At 48.6% G+C, this 15,184-nt stretch overlaps 1 protein-coding gene across 1 annotated transcript; it reads right to left on the bottom strand.

Annotated features, from left to right (window-relative positions):
• Positions 1-589: 589 nt before the first annotated feature.
• On the bottom strand, positions 590-1,231 carry LOC126526399 (uncharacterized). Its single transcript, XM_050174311.2, has 2 exons — positions 906-1,231; positions 590-773 (listed from the first exon to the last, which is right to left on the bottom strand). The coding sequence occupies exons 1-2, from the start codon at positions 1,229-1,231 to the stop codon at positions 590-592; spliced, it is 510 nt and encodes a 169-aa protein (XP_050030268.2).
• Between the last annotated feature and the right edge of the window lie 13,953 nt (positions 1,232-15,184).

Genomic DNA, 15,184 nt, shown 5'->3' with positions numbered 1-15,184 from the left:
TCCTTACTTCACCCATCTTGTGGGTTTTGTACAGAATACTTTCTTCAATGTGTGCTAAATCACTCTTTTGAGTGCAGAAGAATACTTGTGCGCTTAGTAGAAATTAACTTCTGCTAGGCGCACAAGTATTTGATGATGACAGTGGACTCACTGACCTACCGAAGCATGAACGTCCACAAAGCTTCAGCACAAAATTCTCAGCTCTGCTGGAAGTGCCTGACAAGAGCTGCTCTCACATCACCGCCTGCGCCTTCCTCAGCATCTGTGCTGTGGTCAGGCTGATGGAGGCCGCCATCATTGTTTTGAGCCTCGACCAACCAGTGTTGGAGCACAGTGTCACCAAAATGCTCGCACACATTGTTCAGAGCACAGCAGGCACGAATGACAAGGCGGGCATTGTCGATGTTGCACTCCATCCTTTTCAAGATAAATCGAAATCTTGCCTTGAGCCTACCAAAGGCATTTTCCACAATCCGTCGGGCTTTGGAAAGCTTGTAATTAAATAACCTTTGTTTTTCACTTAACTGTGCCCTGTGGCTGAATGGCTTGATCAGGTTTACAGTGAGTGGATATGCTTGGTCGCATAGTATTAGGGGGGCACAGCTGTACCACTGATTGTTGCTAGTGGTCGGCGGAACAGGGGGCCCTTGACTGCGTCTGCTAGTCTTGACCGGTGGTAGACATATGCATCGTGGCAGCGCCCAGGAGAACCCACATTGGTGTACCGGAACCTATACTTGTGGTCGACCAGTGCGAGGAGGATGATGCTGTACCTGCATAAAAAAAGACCTCATTAATTCGGATTGGTAGTATTTACCCATTCTCCGTACTCTAAAAATATGACGTATCTTGGAAGCTGTAGGTGATGTAATGAAAGTGCACACCATATCAGAGGTACGACTTACCACCCTTTATAGTTCCTATAGTCGGTGGCGCTCTCCCTGGACGGTGAAACGGGGAAATGGCACCCGTCTAGTGATCCCATGGCTTGCGGGAATTCCAACGTGGCCGTGAACTCGCGAATGTGCTCGGCCATGCTTGAAGCTGTGGGCATTTTGATCCACTCCGCCTCCATAGTGTGGATAACAGCCTCGCACAACTCTCTGTAGGCCACGTTGACGGTTGAGCGTCCCACAGCAAACAATTCGGCGACACTGCGGTCTTCAGCTGAAGAACACAACCGGTACAAGCCAATCGCTACACGTTTATCGAGCGTGATGGCTTCATGCATGTTCGTGTTCTGACGCTCGAGCAGCGGTCTCACGACGTCCACGACGTAGCGAAAAGTCGCCGGCGTTACGCGGAATGCACGTTTGAAAAACTTCTCACCAAGCAATGGCACAGTCTCCTCAAACCACCTCGTCCGCCGAGAGAACGACCATCTATCTCTGTTGACGCTTCGTTCGGTCACCGAGTCTATCGTCATCATCAAATTGTTGACGATCAGCAGCTCTTCCTCGATGGCGTCGGCTTCCGCTTTTGCCGCCTCAATCTCGGCATCAAGCTACATGATCGCACCCATATAGGTTATCATAGCAGTCTTGTCATCTTGAGCATCTGTCTCTCTGTCACCCATAGCGGTAGAGCAAGAATGCAGTCGAAGCGCAAGGCGCACAATTTCTTTCTCTATGGGCGCACTTTGAAGAGAAACGTGCACACACACCAGAACGGCAGCCGCATCGAGCGGAGCGAACGTTGCCGCAGTTTCGCTACTCAGCAACTTAAAAACTAAACATATATGTATAGCAATGTATAAACATTTTCTTAAATGTATAAACAAACATAAGAGAAATTATAGCGCTGTTAAGCGCTTTTAATGTTGTTTAACTTTTTGTGACACGAAAACGAAAATAAAGGGCCGCAGCGCCACAGAATTTTGCGAGAAACGCCTGAACCACTCAACGGCCTTTAGGTGCCGTGTAGCAGCGTGACAACTCCTTTGAGTCGATAGAGTTGTGGCGTTTCGAAGGCCGTCGACTGGAAGGCCTTCCAAATGTGCCCGTGTGACACAGGTATAATACTGCTTTGTGCTTCTATTGGGGGCGGTGAGTTACGGAGTCGCCAAGAAGTTGCTCTTCTTTAACGGCGACTGCCGCTGCAAACAGGCGCGACACTCTCTCCAATCTGCTTGCGCCGCTGGTTGTCCCTCGTTACTAGACCGCCATGTGCGACGACGACGGTGAGCCGTTTGCGAGCTCGCGTCAAAGATTCCAGCGTATCTCGACATGCAAATTTTATTTCTGCTATTGCACTGCTTGTCTTCTGCGAATAAAGTCGCACGTTCAGTTCACTCACTTGTGGCTTGTTTTATGGGCGTCAGTAGAGGCTCTTGGGTCTCCTGGCAATTATAACGCACCAGCTACGCCGTAGCCAAGGCATTAAGGTATGCCGCATAGCCGGCAGGGCAAGCATGGTGCGTACCAGCGTACGCTACCGGCAAAAAGCGGCCATATTGAATTTTGCTCTAAAAAAACGGACTTCCGCTTCCGGGTTAGGCAGGGCCATCTGGTGTCTCCCTAGTACCATGCGCTGCCGCTGTTTATTTTCGTACCTGTGCGGAAGGTACTGTTTCCCTTCTCTAAAGTTGGTTCTTTATTCTATGGTATGGGTGCTCGCGCGTTTGCGGCAACGCGGACGTTTGCCGCGCGTCACGTTTTTCATTCGCGGAAAACGCGCCATGCGGTTCCAGCTAAATGCTTGCAGCCACGTCAATTGTCGAAACGATTCCATTGCCCGCATTTCCAGTGGTGGTCCCTGCGCCCAATTTACAGAGCTTTGGATTAGTGGTTCCGCAAATTCCATCCAAATTACAACTATGGGAAGACCACGAGAAGTGCGTACTCCTGAGGCACAAGCAGCCTATACAGCGAGCGTCGGCGCGATTGACGCGCGTCAATTGAACGCGTGCCCGGCAGTAGAAAAAAATAAAACGCGCTGCGCGGCGCGTGCGCCAATCAGAGTTCAGGTAAGTCACGTTTGGTCACGTGGCATATTGTTTTTTTGTTTTGCCACCAGATGCCCCTGCTTTCTGCGCATCTCAACGGAACCTCGTTGGCGCAATTTCTTTTTCTCGGCACAACTGGCGCGTGCGTCAATGAAAAGACGTGCTACCGTGATTTCGTTCGCGCATCGTGTTCACGTAAAATGGACAAAGCAACTTTCAACGAGGCCCTAATAAGTGAAGGGGAGAAGCGTCGCGTCCTGTAAAGTTGTAAACAAGCATTGGCCTCTCAGCATGCGGAAGGTACATAGTCGCAGTTTCGCACACAATCTTGCTGCCTGAAATGAAGCTTGATAAATACACTTCGGAAAAATATGTCACTGTCTAATTACACTAAGATTATTCTTATTGTAGTTTTCTGTAAGTTTAAGGGGATAATATATATGCGGTAGCAGACACAATTCATGTCGTTGGGAGTTATGTTGCCTGGCAACCCGAAAAGCGCGACGCGAAAGCGCCGCTTCCTTTTTTTCGTGCGGGTGCTCGGGCGTCGGCGAGAACACCGGCGTTCGCCGCGCGCGACGTTTTTCGCTCGCGGAAAACGCCCCATGCGGTTGCAGCTTGACAGTATACAAGCAATCATTGTTGCGTGGACGATGCCAGAGCTGTTCAAAAATAATTTCGTGATGTGCCGTCATGACGATTCCATCTTTTTTCTCTTCTTCTAAATTCTTATATGTTTCAGTATCATTATTTGTCATATTGCGCCGCACTGTAAGTTTATCGGCCTTGTCAGCGTGCGATTCTTTTTCGTAATCCAGTATATTAATTCCTAAAGCAAACATGACCATGTGTCATGCCTTTTCTTTAAAATATGCTTCTTACCACTCCCCTTTAATTCCGGTGAACATACCAGTGTCTAGCATCAACGAGTTCATAGACCACATGAAGCGTCATGTCACTAGCCGTGCAGCGGGCGCAGGCGAGCGTCTCACTGGGCGTTTTCTGCTACTCACCGAACATCGCAGTCCCGACGCCGCATCAGCAATCTTCCTCGCGTCTGTGCTTGCTGCATACGCGAGTTGTAGCCGATGCCTGTTTACCGGTTCTATGTTTCGCGAGTCAAGCTTCAAGCAGCTTCTTGTCCTGCGGCTGTTTGAATAGGGCGGACAAGAGGCTCCGTTGCCTAGGTCCGGCACTGCGGCACTGCTGCCCGCCTCCAAAAGCAGCCACTACATATTATAGTGCATTCAAATGCTGTCAAGCAGATACCCAAGGCGGGAAAACCTCGCCGCCTATTCAGAACCGCAGCGCAGGTGAGACTTAAAACTTTCGTTTTGAGTTCGCTTCGGTGCTTCGGAAGCAGCCGACGCGGACGCTGCGTCTACGTCATCCCTCATGCCATGTCACGCCGATGGTGGCGCCAGCTTTCCCAGTGGTAGAGCTCGCCCGCAATAGCAAATGCTGCCTCCATGGTCCGCATAGACGACTGCTTCTAAAAATGTGCAAGCTGTGTTTGCTTCTCAGAACTTATATTAACTCAGCACAAAAACTAGTTCTAGTAATATTGTAGTTGACAATGTAGCTATACAGGCAATGCAAACCGCAAAGCCGATAACTGGTTGCCTGTTAGAGCAAAAGAATGGGCGCCGAAAGAAGGAGATACAGTGGCGCACGTCAGAAAATTAGGTGGTGTGATGAAGACACCTGATTCATGCCAGGAATAATTTGAGATTACTGCGAGATGTCTCTAACCTAAAGTGAATGTAAATTAGTTCAATGATGATGACGAAACAAGCCTGCCTTTTTGTGGGCCGCAAAGCCTATGCAGAATGACCACCTTCAAATAGATCCTCTAAAAGAATAAATGTTGGTCCTCCGACCTTGCCTCACCCGAATTGTTGTAGACTTTGACACATTTGTGTCCACACACATGAATAAACTTCTTTTCGGTCATAACTTCTACTCTCTCTGGGTGGGTTTGCGCTGTGTTTGTTGGACACAATGAGAGTGGTTCGATTTTAGTACCTCCGTAATATGACTATATGCCTTTCCCCGTGAGAAAGGACTCATGGCATTTTACACTAGGAATTTCGGGCTTTTATTTTCATTTGCGTTTCTGCTCAGTGTGAATAAAACTTGTTATTTCTGCTGAGGCAGGTGGCCTGTCGAGCCTCCTAGAACAACTTATGTGGATCCTTCTTTATTAAGTAGGCTATGACGCTTCTACCTGATAGTTGTATTCATATAGGGGGTTGTGGCCAAGTACTGCACCAGGATGGCCAATCCTGCTGTGGTGACGGAGTGCGCGTTACTGGTTCTGGTCACCACTCCACTCCAGGCCTGTTTATCTAATTTTATCAACAGACGGATTTTTTCTTAATCCCGGGAAAAATTGCGCGGCACCGGGATTCGAACCACGGTCCTATTGCACGCGAGGCGGATGCTCTACCTCTACGCCACCCCTGCGGTCACCGCAGCTAGCACCACCAAGCTACAGGCCACCACAGCTTCACTGCAAGAATAGTGTAAAATTACTTCCCGGACAAGCTTCTGTCGCACAAATGGGCAGAGTAAACTCAGACGTAGAAGGAATGAGAAAAAGAGGAAAAAACCACCAATAGATTGGGGAGTGTGCTTTTTGGCAGAAGTCGTAATTTCTTTCCTGCATCAGACCGCTCTCTAACACACGAGCGCAACCAACAGTAACACAAGTGTTTGTGAGAAATGCGTGTATGGCACAGAGATGAGCTTGTCTCTTTAGCTTTACTCTGTGCCATCCAAGTACCTTTGAACACCCTTGTATTCAATCCACACAACCTTACACACTGAAGAATCCTGTGTGGTGCGCTACATCGCAGAAACATACGAAATATGATTTGACAATGTGCAGATTTAGTATTGATTGGCGCGCGTACTCCACAGCTGCACAGACAACCATCAGGTGGTACAAGTTAATGGTAAGCCTTGTTTATTGCCGCATTTTTTCAACATTCTCACTTTACCAAAAATGTGGAGGGACTATAGTTAGCTCCAGTCTCGTGATTAACATTTTGAAAGCTGAATAAGAAAACTTTATTTCGATCTGTGCTTCTGCGGTAATGCAACGCACTGCATTCGATATTGAGGTTTAGTGCCATATCTGAGTGTGAAAGTGTGAATGCTTTCAATGTGTTCTGCGAAGTTGCGCAAATTCTGTGGCAAAGTATGTTGCTTAGATTCGATCAGTGGTTTAATGTCTACACCTTTTGCATATAGCACGTGCCGAAAGATGTAAAAACTATGTTTTGATGTATAGCGTAGGTGATCAAAATTGATTTCAAAAATATTTTTCTGCAATACAGTAGCCTAATTTACTTGTGACCAATACGCACAAATTAAGCCGTTAGCATGAGCTACTTCAATGACCTCAACGGGTGACGCAAAGCTAAAAGAACTAAGACCATAAACGCAATCCTACTGCAATGTTTGCTCATGAAATGGAGAGTAACAAGGAATTTTTTTTTTACCTGGGCATAGGAGTAAATATAGAGCCGAAACTGCGAGTAACTGACCAGGAAGAACAAAGTAGACCATTGTCAAAAACACAACACCTCATATGCGCTTCATTTATGGTATCGTTACGACAGCAGAAGGGCGATAAAATATTTTTTTACAAGCTACGGTCTCGCTGGCTGTTTAGGCACCATCCAATAACGCGGCATTCCGTAAGCTAAGTTCCCAACGGCGAAGGCGACATGGTTTCCGTCAGAATAAGATATCTGCGAAAGCGCAGCTGATAGGTGATGTCTGCACTGACTGTGGTATTTCTTTCGCTTTTGTTTTATTTAGATAGAACTGCAGATTATTGTGGTCAACTATACTTACGTTGTGAGGTGCATCATAAAGAAGCAGTGCCTTGTGGCATTCATTTCATACAGCGGCAGTGCTCAAAAGGGCCGGCGAGTGCCCGGGCAAGCCTGCTCACTCGACGTAACCTGTTTAACCGTAGTAAACAGCATGCCCGCGGGGCACGGTGAGAGTGCGTAATACAAGTCTATTCATGCCCTTCTGTAGGTTGTGCCATGTACGGGTGGTCGAGAAAAACGATGATGTGGCATGCATGTTACTATTTATAAAACAGAGTTGTAGCTAGTGTACAAGAATTGTGGTACATTGCTATGGCAACACATGCTGCCATTGGGTTACAAAGGGTTGAACTTTTTTGAAAGCACCTAATAATACAAGAGGCTCCCGTGATCACCAGAAAAGATTAGCTTTGATGCCACACTTACACAACATGCTGAATGTCGGAGCACCCTCTTCCATACCATGCAATTTGTCTAAGTTTCTGAACATTAGTAATCCATGTGCTCATGATAGCCAGGCCTACTTGTTTTGCACCATGCAGAACAGCTGCTTCCTATGAAATTCTTCTTTCATGTGGCAAACTAATACAGACGGACTTTGGGTACTGAAAAAATAACAGTCGGGGAGTATTACAAATATGTGAAAAGCGGATGTCTAGGTTGAATGAATCTGCACTGTGACGTTTGTTTCCAGCATGCCTTGTTATGTCCCGGCACAAATACGACACGGATGGTCATTGCGGCGCAAACAAACAAGCATGCGTCCACATTATGCAAGAAAGTGTACCACCTGTATAAGAAAATTGGTTATCATTCTTCTAGTCAAGCTTGCACATTGCATCCTTGGATTGAGCGACATCATTTGCTGTTCATGTAGGGTACCACATTTACAAGAAACTATTTTTGGAAGTTATCGCCTGTGTCTTGTCAGCCCTGTACATCTTTGTGGTTTTTAAGGCGTAAGCCTTTAATGGCTCATGAATTGATTAGCGGAAGAGACTCCTCAAAGCTTTCTCTCCTAGCCTGTCGTCGCGTGGGCTTTCCCTGCGATTTAGACTGCTTGAATTTAACAAGGTTTTTTGCAGTTGGGTATTTTCGAAGAATGTGCCACGCTTTGTTTTCCTTTTGTTACATTACGCCAGGTTTTCTCCCCTTCGCCGTCACCGCACTTTGAGCCCTGGCGCACTGTGACGTCACACCACGGCCCTAGATTCTCCAACAACTCGGCTCGTCGCGGTCGCCGCGCGGCCACCGCTCCGGCCGTTGGTCGTGTTCCCGCAGGGAGCAGAGTTGCGCATAGGTTTGCATAGTTGCGCAGAGTTGCAGCTCTGCAGTGGAGCCACTCCTCACCCGCGCAGGAGGCAAATGCCGCGCGGTGTTGCATTTGCTTTTTTGTCTGCTGGTCGCGAGCTACATGCAGCAATTGTACGCAAACGCTCAGCAAGATGACATTTTTAATGCAGGCCAAGTTTGAACGATTGGCGTAGCGAGAGAGGTGCCAACCCCCCAAAATATTTAGTTTTGTGTGTCCATATATACACGCACAAATACAAACGCACGAATGTACATATAAAGGATAGGACCCCCCTCGGTCCCTCGAAATAAAGTCTTGACTGCGCCCGTGGCTCGAACAGCTCAAATGTTCGCGAGGCGCATTACCTTGAAACAAAAAGCGGTGCGAAATTCTTCAGCATGCATATAATGTTTTCTCGCGGAGGCGGAAAGCAAGACATGTTTTAAAGTGTGTTTAAAGAAAACCACACACGTGTGGTAGACAATTATGTGAGCACATTTTGGCTGCCGAAACGAGACGAATAATGAATGTCGCCAAAAGAACTATCGTGCCTACAATTATATCAGTGACCGCCCTTACAAAAATTTTTATAGAAAGTCCATAGACAGTCTATAGACATTTGTCTATGAAGTCTATAGACTGTCTGTAGACATTTCTTTAGACTAGTCTATAGACTGTCTAGACTTATGGCCATACACTTTTCATAGACTAGTCTATAAAAATTCTGAGTCTATAGAGTGTCTATAGACAGTCTACAGACTTATGGCCATACTATTTATAGACTAGTCTATAAGAAGTCTAAGTCTATAGATTTTCTATAGACTGTCTATAGACTTATGGCCATAGACTTTTTATAGACTAGACTATAAAAAGTCTGAGTCTATAGACTTTCTATACACTGCCTATAGACAGTCTATTTACTTATGGCCATACACTTTTTATAGACTAGTCTAGAAGAAGTCTGAGTCTATAGACTGTCTATAGACTTATGGCCATACACTTTTTATGGACTAGTCTATAAAAATCTGAGTCTATAGAGTGTCTATGGATTAATCAAAATGTTTGTAGACAGTTGTCTGCAGAATGTCTATGGACAAGTGTATAGGCTTACAGTTCTACTTTTTAGACTGAAGTCTATAGAATGTCTATAGATGACATCTGTCTCTAGACATTTTATACGCTTCAGTCTACAAAAGTAGAGCTATATATACAGTTCTACTTTTGTAGACTGAACTCTACGGAATGTCTATAGACAAATGTATATACATAGTCTATAGACATTCTGTAGCCTTCAGTCTACAAAAACAGAACTTTATAATCCGATACACTTTTTTCTATGACATTCTGCAGACATTTGTCAACAAACATGAATTTTCGTTAATCAATAGACACTCTATAGACTGTTACGTTTCGCCTACGACGCGCGGTATAGCCGGCGCGGATGCAACGGACGCCGGGGCTTCGTTCAAAGCGGCGGACATTTTGGCCCGTTCAGCGCCGCCGATACGCCTCCCCGCCAAGCGCGTCCAGGCATGTTTCAATGCCACGTGTCTTGAAGTGTGCGTGTTTGTGTGTGTGTGCATGTTGGTGCCCACGCTTGTCAAAGCGCGGCAGCCGGGGAGAGGAGCTCCCCAAGTGTGAAGCGAGGAGGTCTGACCGGCGCCGGCCCGGCGGATGCGTCACTACACTCGTATCAACCTGTCTCTCAGCCTGTCCGTGCCCCGCATCACGTGCGCCTCTGACGAGGCGTTCCTTTTCCCCCTCGACTCCGAGAGTATAAGAGCAGCTGCCCCCGGACGCCAAGAGCGAGGCTCCGATTTCTTCCGTCGAGATACGTGCTCTCCTGTCTCTCCACTTCGGTCGACCTGACCGGCCGCTCTTTTGCGATGCTAGAATAAACAAGTTGTTCTGTTAGCAGTCGACTCATGCTTTGCCAGGACCTTCGGATGCTTCCAGTTGTGCTCCAGGCCGCCAGGCCAACGCTACCCTTGGGGCTTGCGACCCAGATGCAACAACTCATGCCAGCGGTGCATTTGCAACAACGGGTGTCAGCGCTGAGATTCCAACAACTGTCTGCCAGCGGTGAGATCGCGACAACGGAGGCCCGCAGCGAAGATATGCGGTTGACTGTATGCTGAGCAGCACAACGACCATCCGGGAGCAGTGCAACGAGCCCTGTGTGATGACTGGTTGCCTGCAGCGGAACGACTGCGCTGAATTCTTGGCTGCGAGGTTTGGTGAGTGCGGGACTTTCTTCTTCTGAGCTTTGCCAGGCTTTTGTTAGTGTCAGAAACAGAGCTGGCAATTGTGGTTGTCGTTGCTGCCGGGTTAGTTTGCGGCAAGAGAATAGTAGGCAGTAGAGAAAGCAGCATTCAGAGCAGCCATGGATTTGAAGTCGTTGCGCAAACCGAAATTGCTGGAGCTTGCAAGAGAGTTGGGTCTGGATGTCTCAGACAAACTCAGAAAACCAGAACTGCTAAGGGCTATTCTTAAAGTTAGAAGGTGAAGATGACGAGCTGTCGGAATGCCTTGAGACCATTGAGGAGAGGGCAAAAAGACAGGAGCGCGAACTTAAAGAGCAAAAAGAGAAACAGGAGCGCGAACTTAAAGAGCAAAAAGAGAAACAGGAGCGCGAACTTAAAGAACAGAAAGAGAAAGAGGAGCGCGAACTTAAAGAACAGAAAGAGCGAGAGCAACAAGAAAAAGAGCGCGACCGTCAACACGCTTTAGAAATGAAGCGTCTCGAGATGGAGATGGAACGCGCTCGTAATGGAAGTCAGGCACACGGTGCAGGAGAACGAGTATTGTTCAAAATGACTGACCTGATGCGGCCGTTTAAGCATGGAGAGGACATTGGTTTGTTCCTGGTTAACTTTGAGCAAACGTGCGAGAAGCAGGGATTCTCTCGGGAAACGTGGTCACAGCGCTTGCTCACTTTGTTACCCGGCGAGGCGGCCGACGTAGTCGCTCGCTTGAAGAGAGAGGAGGCAGAGGATTTCGACAAAGTGAAATCGAGTCTGCTAAAAAAGTACAGGCTGTCAGCGGAGGCGTTCCGTCGGAAGTTTCGGGAAAATGAGAAAGGCAAAAGTGAGTCATATACAGAGTTTGCCTACAGGCTTATGTCAAACATGCAGGAGTGGCTCAAAGAAGAGAAAGCGTTTGGTGACCACGAGAAAGTTCTGCAGTGTTTCGGGCTGGAACAGTTTTATAGTCGGTTACCTGAGAACATGCGGTACTGGGTCTTGGATAGGCCAGACGTTAGCACGGTGGCTAAAGCCGCTGAGCTAGCCGAGGAGTTTGTGACGCGTCGGGCTCGCGGAGCTAAAGACGGTCAAAAGGGTGAATTTGGCTCCAAGTTTGAGAGGCCGAAGTTCACACCCACGAGAGCAAGGGGGAACACACGTAGTGCGGATGCGAATGAAAGCAGTCCGACCGAACCTAAGGAGACGGCGGCAACCGAAGCCGAACGCAGAAAACGCTTCGAGACGAGGCAAGCGCGCGTGTGTTATACGTGCCAGAAGCCGGGTCACTTTTCGGCACAGTGTCCAGAAACAAAAACAAAAGTCGTGTTTTTGTCATTATGCAGCACTGACGAGAACATGAAGCTTCTCGAGCCTTACATGCGAGACCTCCTCGTGAACGGGAAAGAGTGCCGAGTGCTTCGCGATTCCGCAGCCACGATGGATGTAGTTCACCCCTCTTACGTAGAACCCGATATGTTCACGGGTGAGTGCGCATGGATCAAGCAAGCCGTGGAAGCTCATAGCGTGTGTCTGCCCGTAGCAAAAGTGCTTATTGAAGGACCTTTCGGAGCACTTGAGACGGAGGCCGCAGTGTCATCTATGCTGCCCCCCCAGTACCCGTACCTATTTTCGAACAGGTCCGATGACCTCCTGCGCGAGATGGGGCTTTTGTTTGGTGAGGCTAGCGTTCAGGCCTTAACCAGATCGAGAGTTCGGGAGCTCGCTGCAAAGGCGGTAGTTGCGGGGCCGACGTTGTCGAACAATGAGAAAGGGTCAGAGGCGCAGCAAGCTGATATTCAGAGCACGTCCGAACTGAATAAAATTGAGCCTGTAGCGTTGAAGGCACCAGATACTGGAGAGGAAATGCCCGACACGGGAAAGTTAGAAGAGCTATCTGCAGATTTGCTCATCGCGCCTACGTCAGACGGACTTAATAGGTTGCTAAAAGTCAGCCGGTCGGCTTTGATAGCCGAGCAAAAAAAGGATGGCAGCCTAGAAAACATACTCTGCAATGTCAAGGAAGGTATCGCCAAGAAAAATGCTCGTTTTGTGGAAAGAGGTGGGGTCCTGTACCGGAAGTATCTAGACCGCATGGGAGTGGAGTTCGATTAGCTGATCGTGCCTCAGTGCTACCGTCAGGATCTGTTGCGCTTGTCGCATGGGGGTTCGTGGTCCGGACACCTAGGAGTTAAGAAAACTAAGGACCGTCTCTTGCAAGAGTACTATTGGCCAGGGTGTTTTCGGGACGCAGACCACTTTATGAGGACATGTGACACCTGTCAGCGGGTGGACAAACCAGGGGACAAATCGAGGGCGCCATTGAAGTTGGTACCTATCATTACGGAGCCTTTTAGATGGCTCGTTATTGATACAGTGGGACCTCTGCCGGTAACAACCACGGGGTACAGACACATTTTGACTGTGATCTGCCCAGCGACAAAGTTCCCTGAAGCCGTGCCGCTTAAAGAACTCAGCTCAGTTGAGATAGTCAATGCACTACTGTCCATATTTGCGCGAGTTGGTTTTCCTGCGGAAATCCAATCAGATCAGGGCACAGTGTTTACTAGCGCTTTGACGACGACTTTTCTCGAAAGGTGTGGGGTAAAGCTGTTACACAGCTCAGTGTACCACCCACAGTCGAATTCCGTTGAGAAGCTCCACTCCGTCATGAAGCGCGTGTTGAGAGCATTGTGTTTTGAACAACAAACTGACTGGGAGCTGTGTCTGCCTGGGGTGATGTTTGCATTAAGGACCGCGCCGCATGCGGCTACGGAGTTTTCGCCAGCTGAGCTGGTGTACGGTCGCTCGCTGCGGTCTCCGCTTCGCATGCTTCGAGAATCGTGGGAAGGCAGGGGCGACGAACCAGTCGTGGTGGAGTACGTGCTTAGGCTCCTCGAAGGCTTAAGAAGGGCACAGGAGTTGTCAGGTGAAGTAATGGCAAAGGCCCAGCAGAGGGCCAAGGTTTATTATGATCGGACAGCCAGGGCCCGTCGTTTTGAGGTGGGCGATGAGGTCATGATACTGCGCACATCGCTAAAAAACAAACTCGACGTGCAGTGGGAGGGCCCAGCACGGATTGTTCAAAAACTGTCGGACGTTAACTACGTGGTGAGTCTGCCAGGAAAGCGGAAAGCACAGCAAGTTTACCACTGTAATCTGCTCAAACCCTATAAACAACGGGAAGCAGTGGTGTGCATGATGGTAAACGTTCCCGAAGAGCTTCCGGTCGAGCTTCCGGGACTAGGCTCAGTGACGAACAGGAAAGACACCGATCAAGTCATTAGTGACTTAATCAGTAAAGCATCGCTGTCGCCTGAGCAGAAAACCGAACTACACCAGCACTTACAAGAGTTTCAAGGTCTGTTCTCTGAGAGGCCTGGTAGGACTTCTGTCCTTACTCATGACATAGAACTTACCTCCCCAGAGCCAGTACGATCCAAGGCGTACCGGGTGTCACCCCGCCAGAGCGATATTATGGAGGCTGAGGTAAAGAAAATGCTACAGCTCGGTGTTATTGAGGCGGGTGAGAGTGATTATACCTCCGCTTTGATTTTAGTTGAGGTACCGGGCAAGGAACCTCGTCCTTGCGTCGACTACCGCCGGCTTAATTCCATCACTAAGGATCAAATTTATCCGATCCCTAACATCGAGGAGCGCATTCAGAAAGTTAGTAGCGCTCAGTTTATTTCCACCCTAGATCTTGTCAGGGGTTATTGGCAGGTTCCACTTACAGAAGAGGCTAGTAGGTATGCGGCGTTCATTTCACCAATAGGAACGTTCCGTCCTAAAGTTTTGAGTTTTGGTTTGAAGAACGCGCCATACTGCTTTTCAAGCCTCATGGATAAAGTGTTGCGGGGACAGCAAGAATTCGCTTTACCGTATCTAGACGACGTAGCGATATTCTCCGCATCCTGGCCTGAGCATATGGCCCACTTGCGGGCAGCGCTAACCCACCTGCGCGATGCGGGCTTGACAGTCAAGGCTCCCAAGTGCCAGTTAGCACAGGCCGAGGTTGTCTACCTCGGTCACGTGATTGGACGGGGTCGTCGCCGCCCCTCTGAAATGAAGGTGGCCGCTGTGCGAGACTTCCCGCAACCGCGCACGAAGACCGATATTCGGTCGTTCTTAGGTGTCGCCGGCTACTATCAGAGGTACATCCCCAGGTACTCTGATATCGCGGCTCCCCTGACGGATGCTCTAAGAAAAACAGAGCCCCAAACAGTCGTATGGGACGAGACAAAGGAAAGAGCTCTTAGCGCCCTAAAGAGCGCCCTAACAAGCCAGCCTGTGCTACGATCGCCAGACTACACAAAAGGGTTCGTTGTTCAGTGCGATGTTAGCGAGCGAGGCATGGGCGTTGTACTGTGCCAACGGGAAAATGGAGAAGTGGAACACCCCGTCCTGTATGCTAGTCGTAAGCTGACCAGTCGTGAGCAGGCGTACAGCGCCACCGAGAAAGAGTGTGCGTGTCTCGTGTGGGCCGTTCAGAAATTGTCATGCTACCTAGCCGGCTCGAGGTTTATCATTGAGACGGATCACTGCCCTCTCCAATGGCTGCAGACCATCTCTTCCACAAATGGCCGCCTCCTGCGCTGGAGCCTCGCTTTGCAACAACATTCCTTTGAGGTGCGTTACAAAAAGGGGAGTCTCAACGGTAACGCCGATGGCTTAAGTCGAAGCCCCTAACGTAGGAATCAGCCTCAGAGTTGTTTGTTACTGTTTTTTTTCTTCCTGAGGCAGGATTTTTAACATATTGCTTTTGTTTAGTGTTTCAAAGTGATGACGTGCTTTCTAGTGCTATTTTCCAATTTGTGGACGCGTTCTGAGTGCTGCTAGACTACTGTAAGGAACTAGGCAG

This window comes from Dermacentor andersoni, chromosome 8 (genome assembly GCF_023375885.2).
Source record: "Dermacentor andersoni chromosome 8, qqDerAnde1_hic_scaffold, whole genome shotgun sequence".
Lineage (NCBI taxonomy): Eukaryota > Metazoa > Arthropoda > Arachnida > Ixodida > Ixodidae > Dermacentor > Dermacentor andersoni.
Note: the sequence above shows the minus strand (reverse complement) of the source record. Positions and strands in the feature narration are given on the sequence as shown.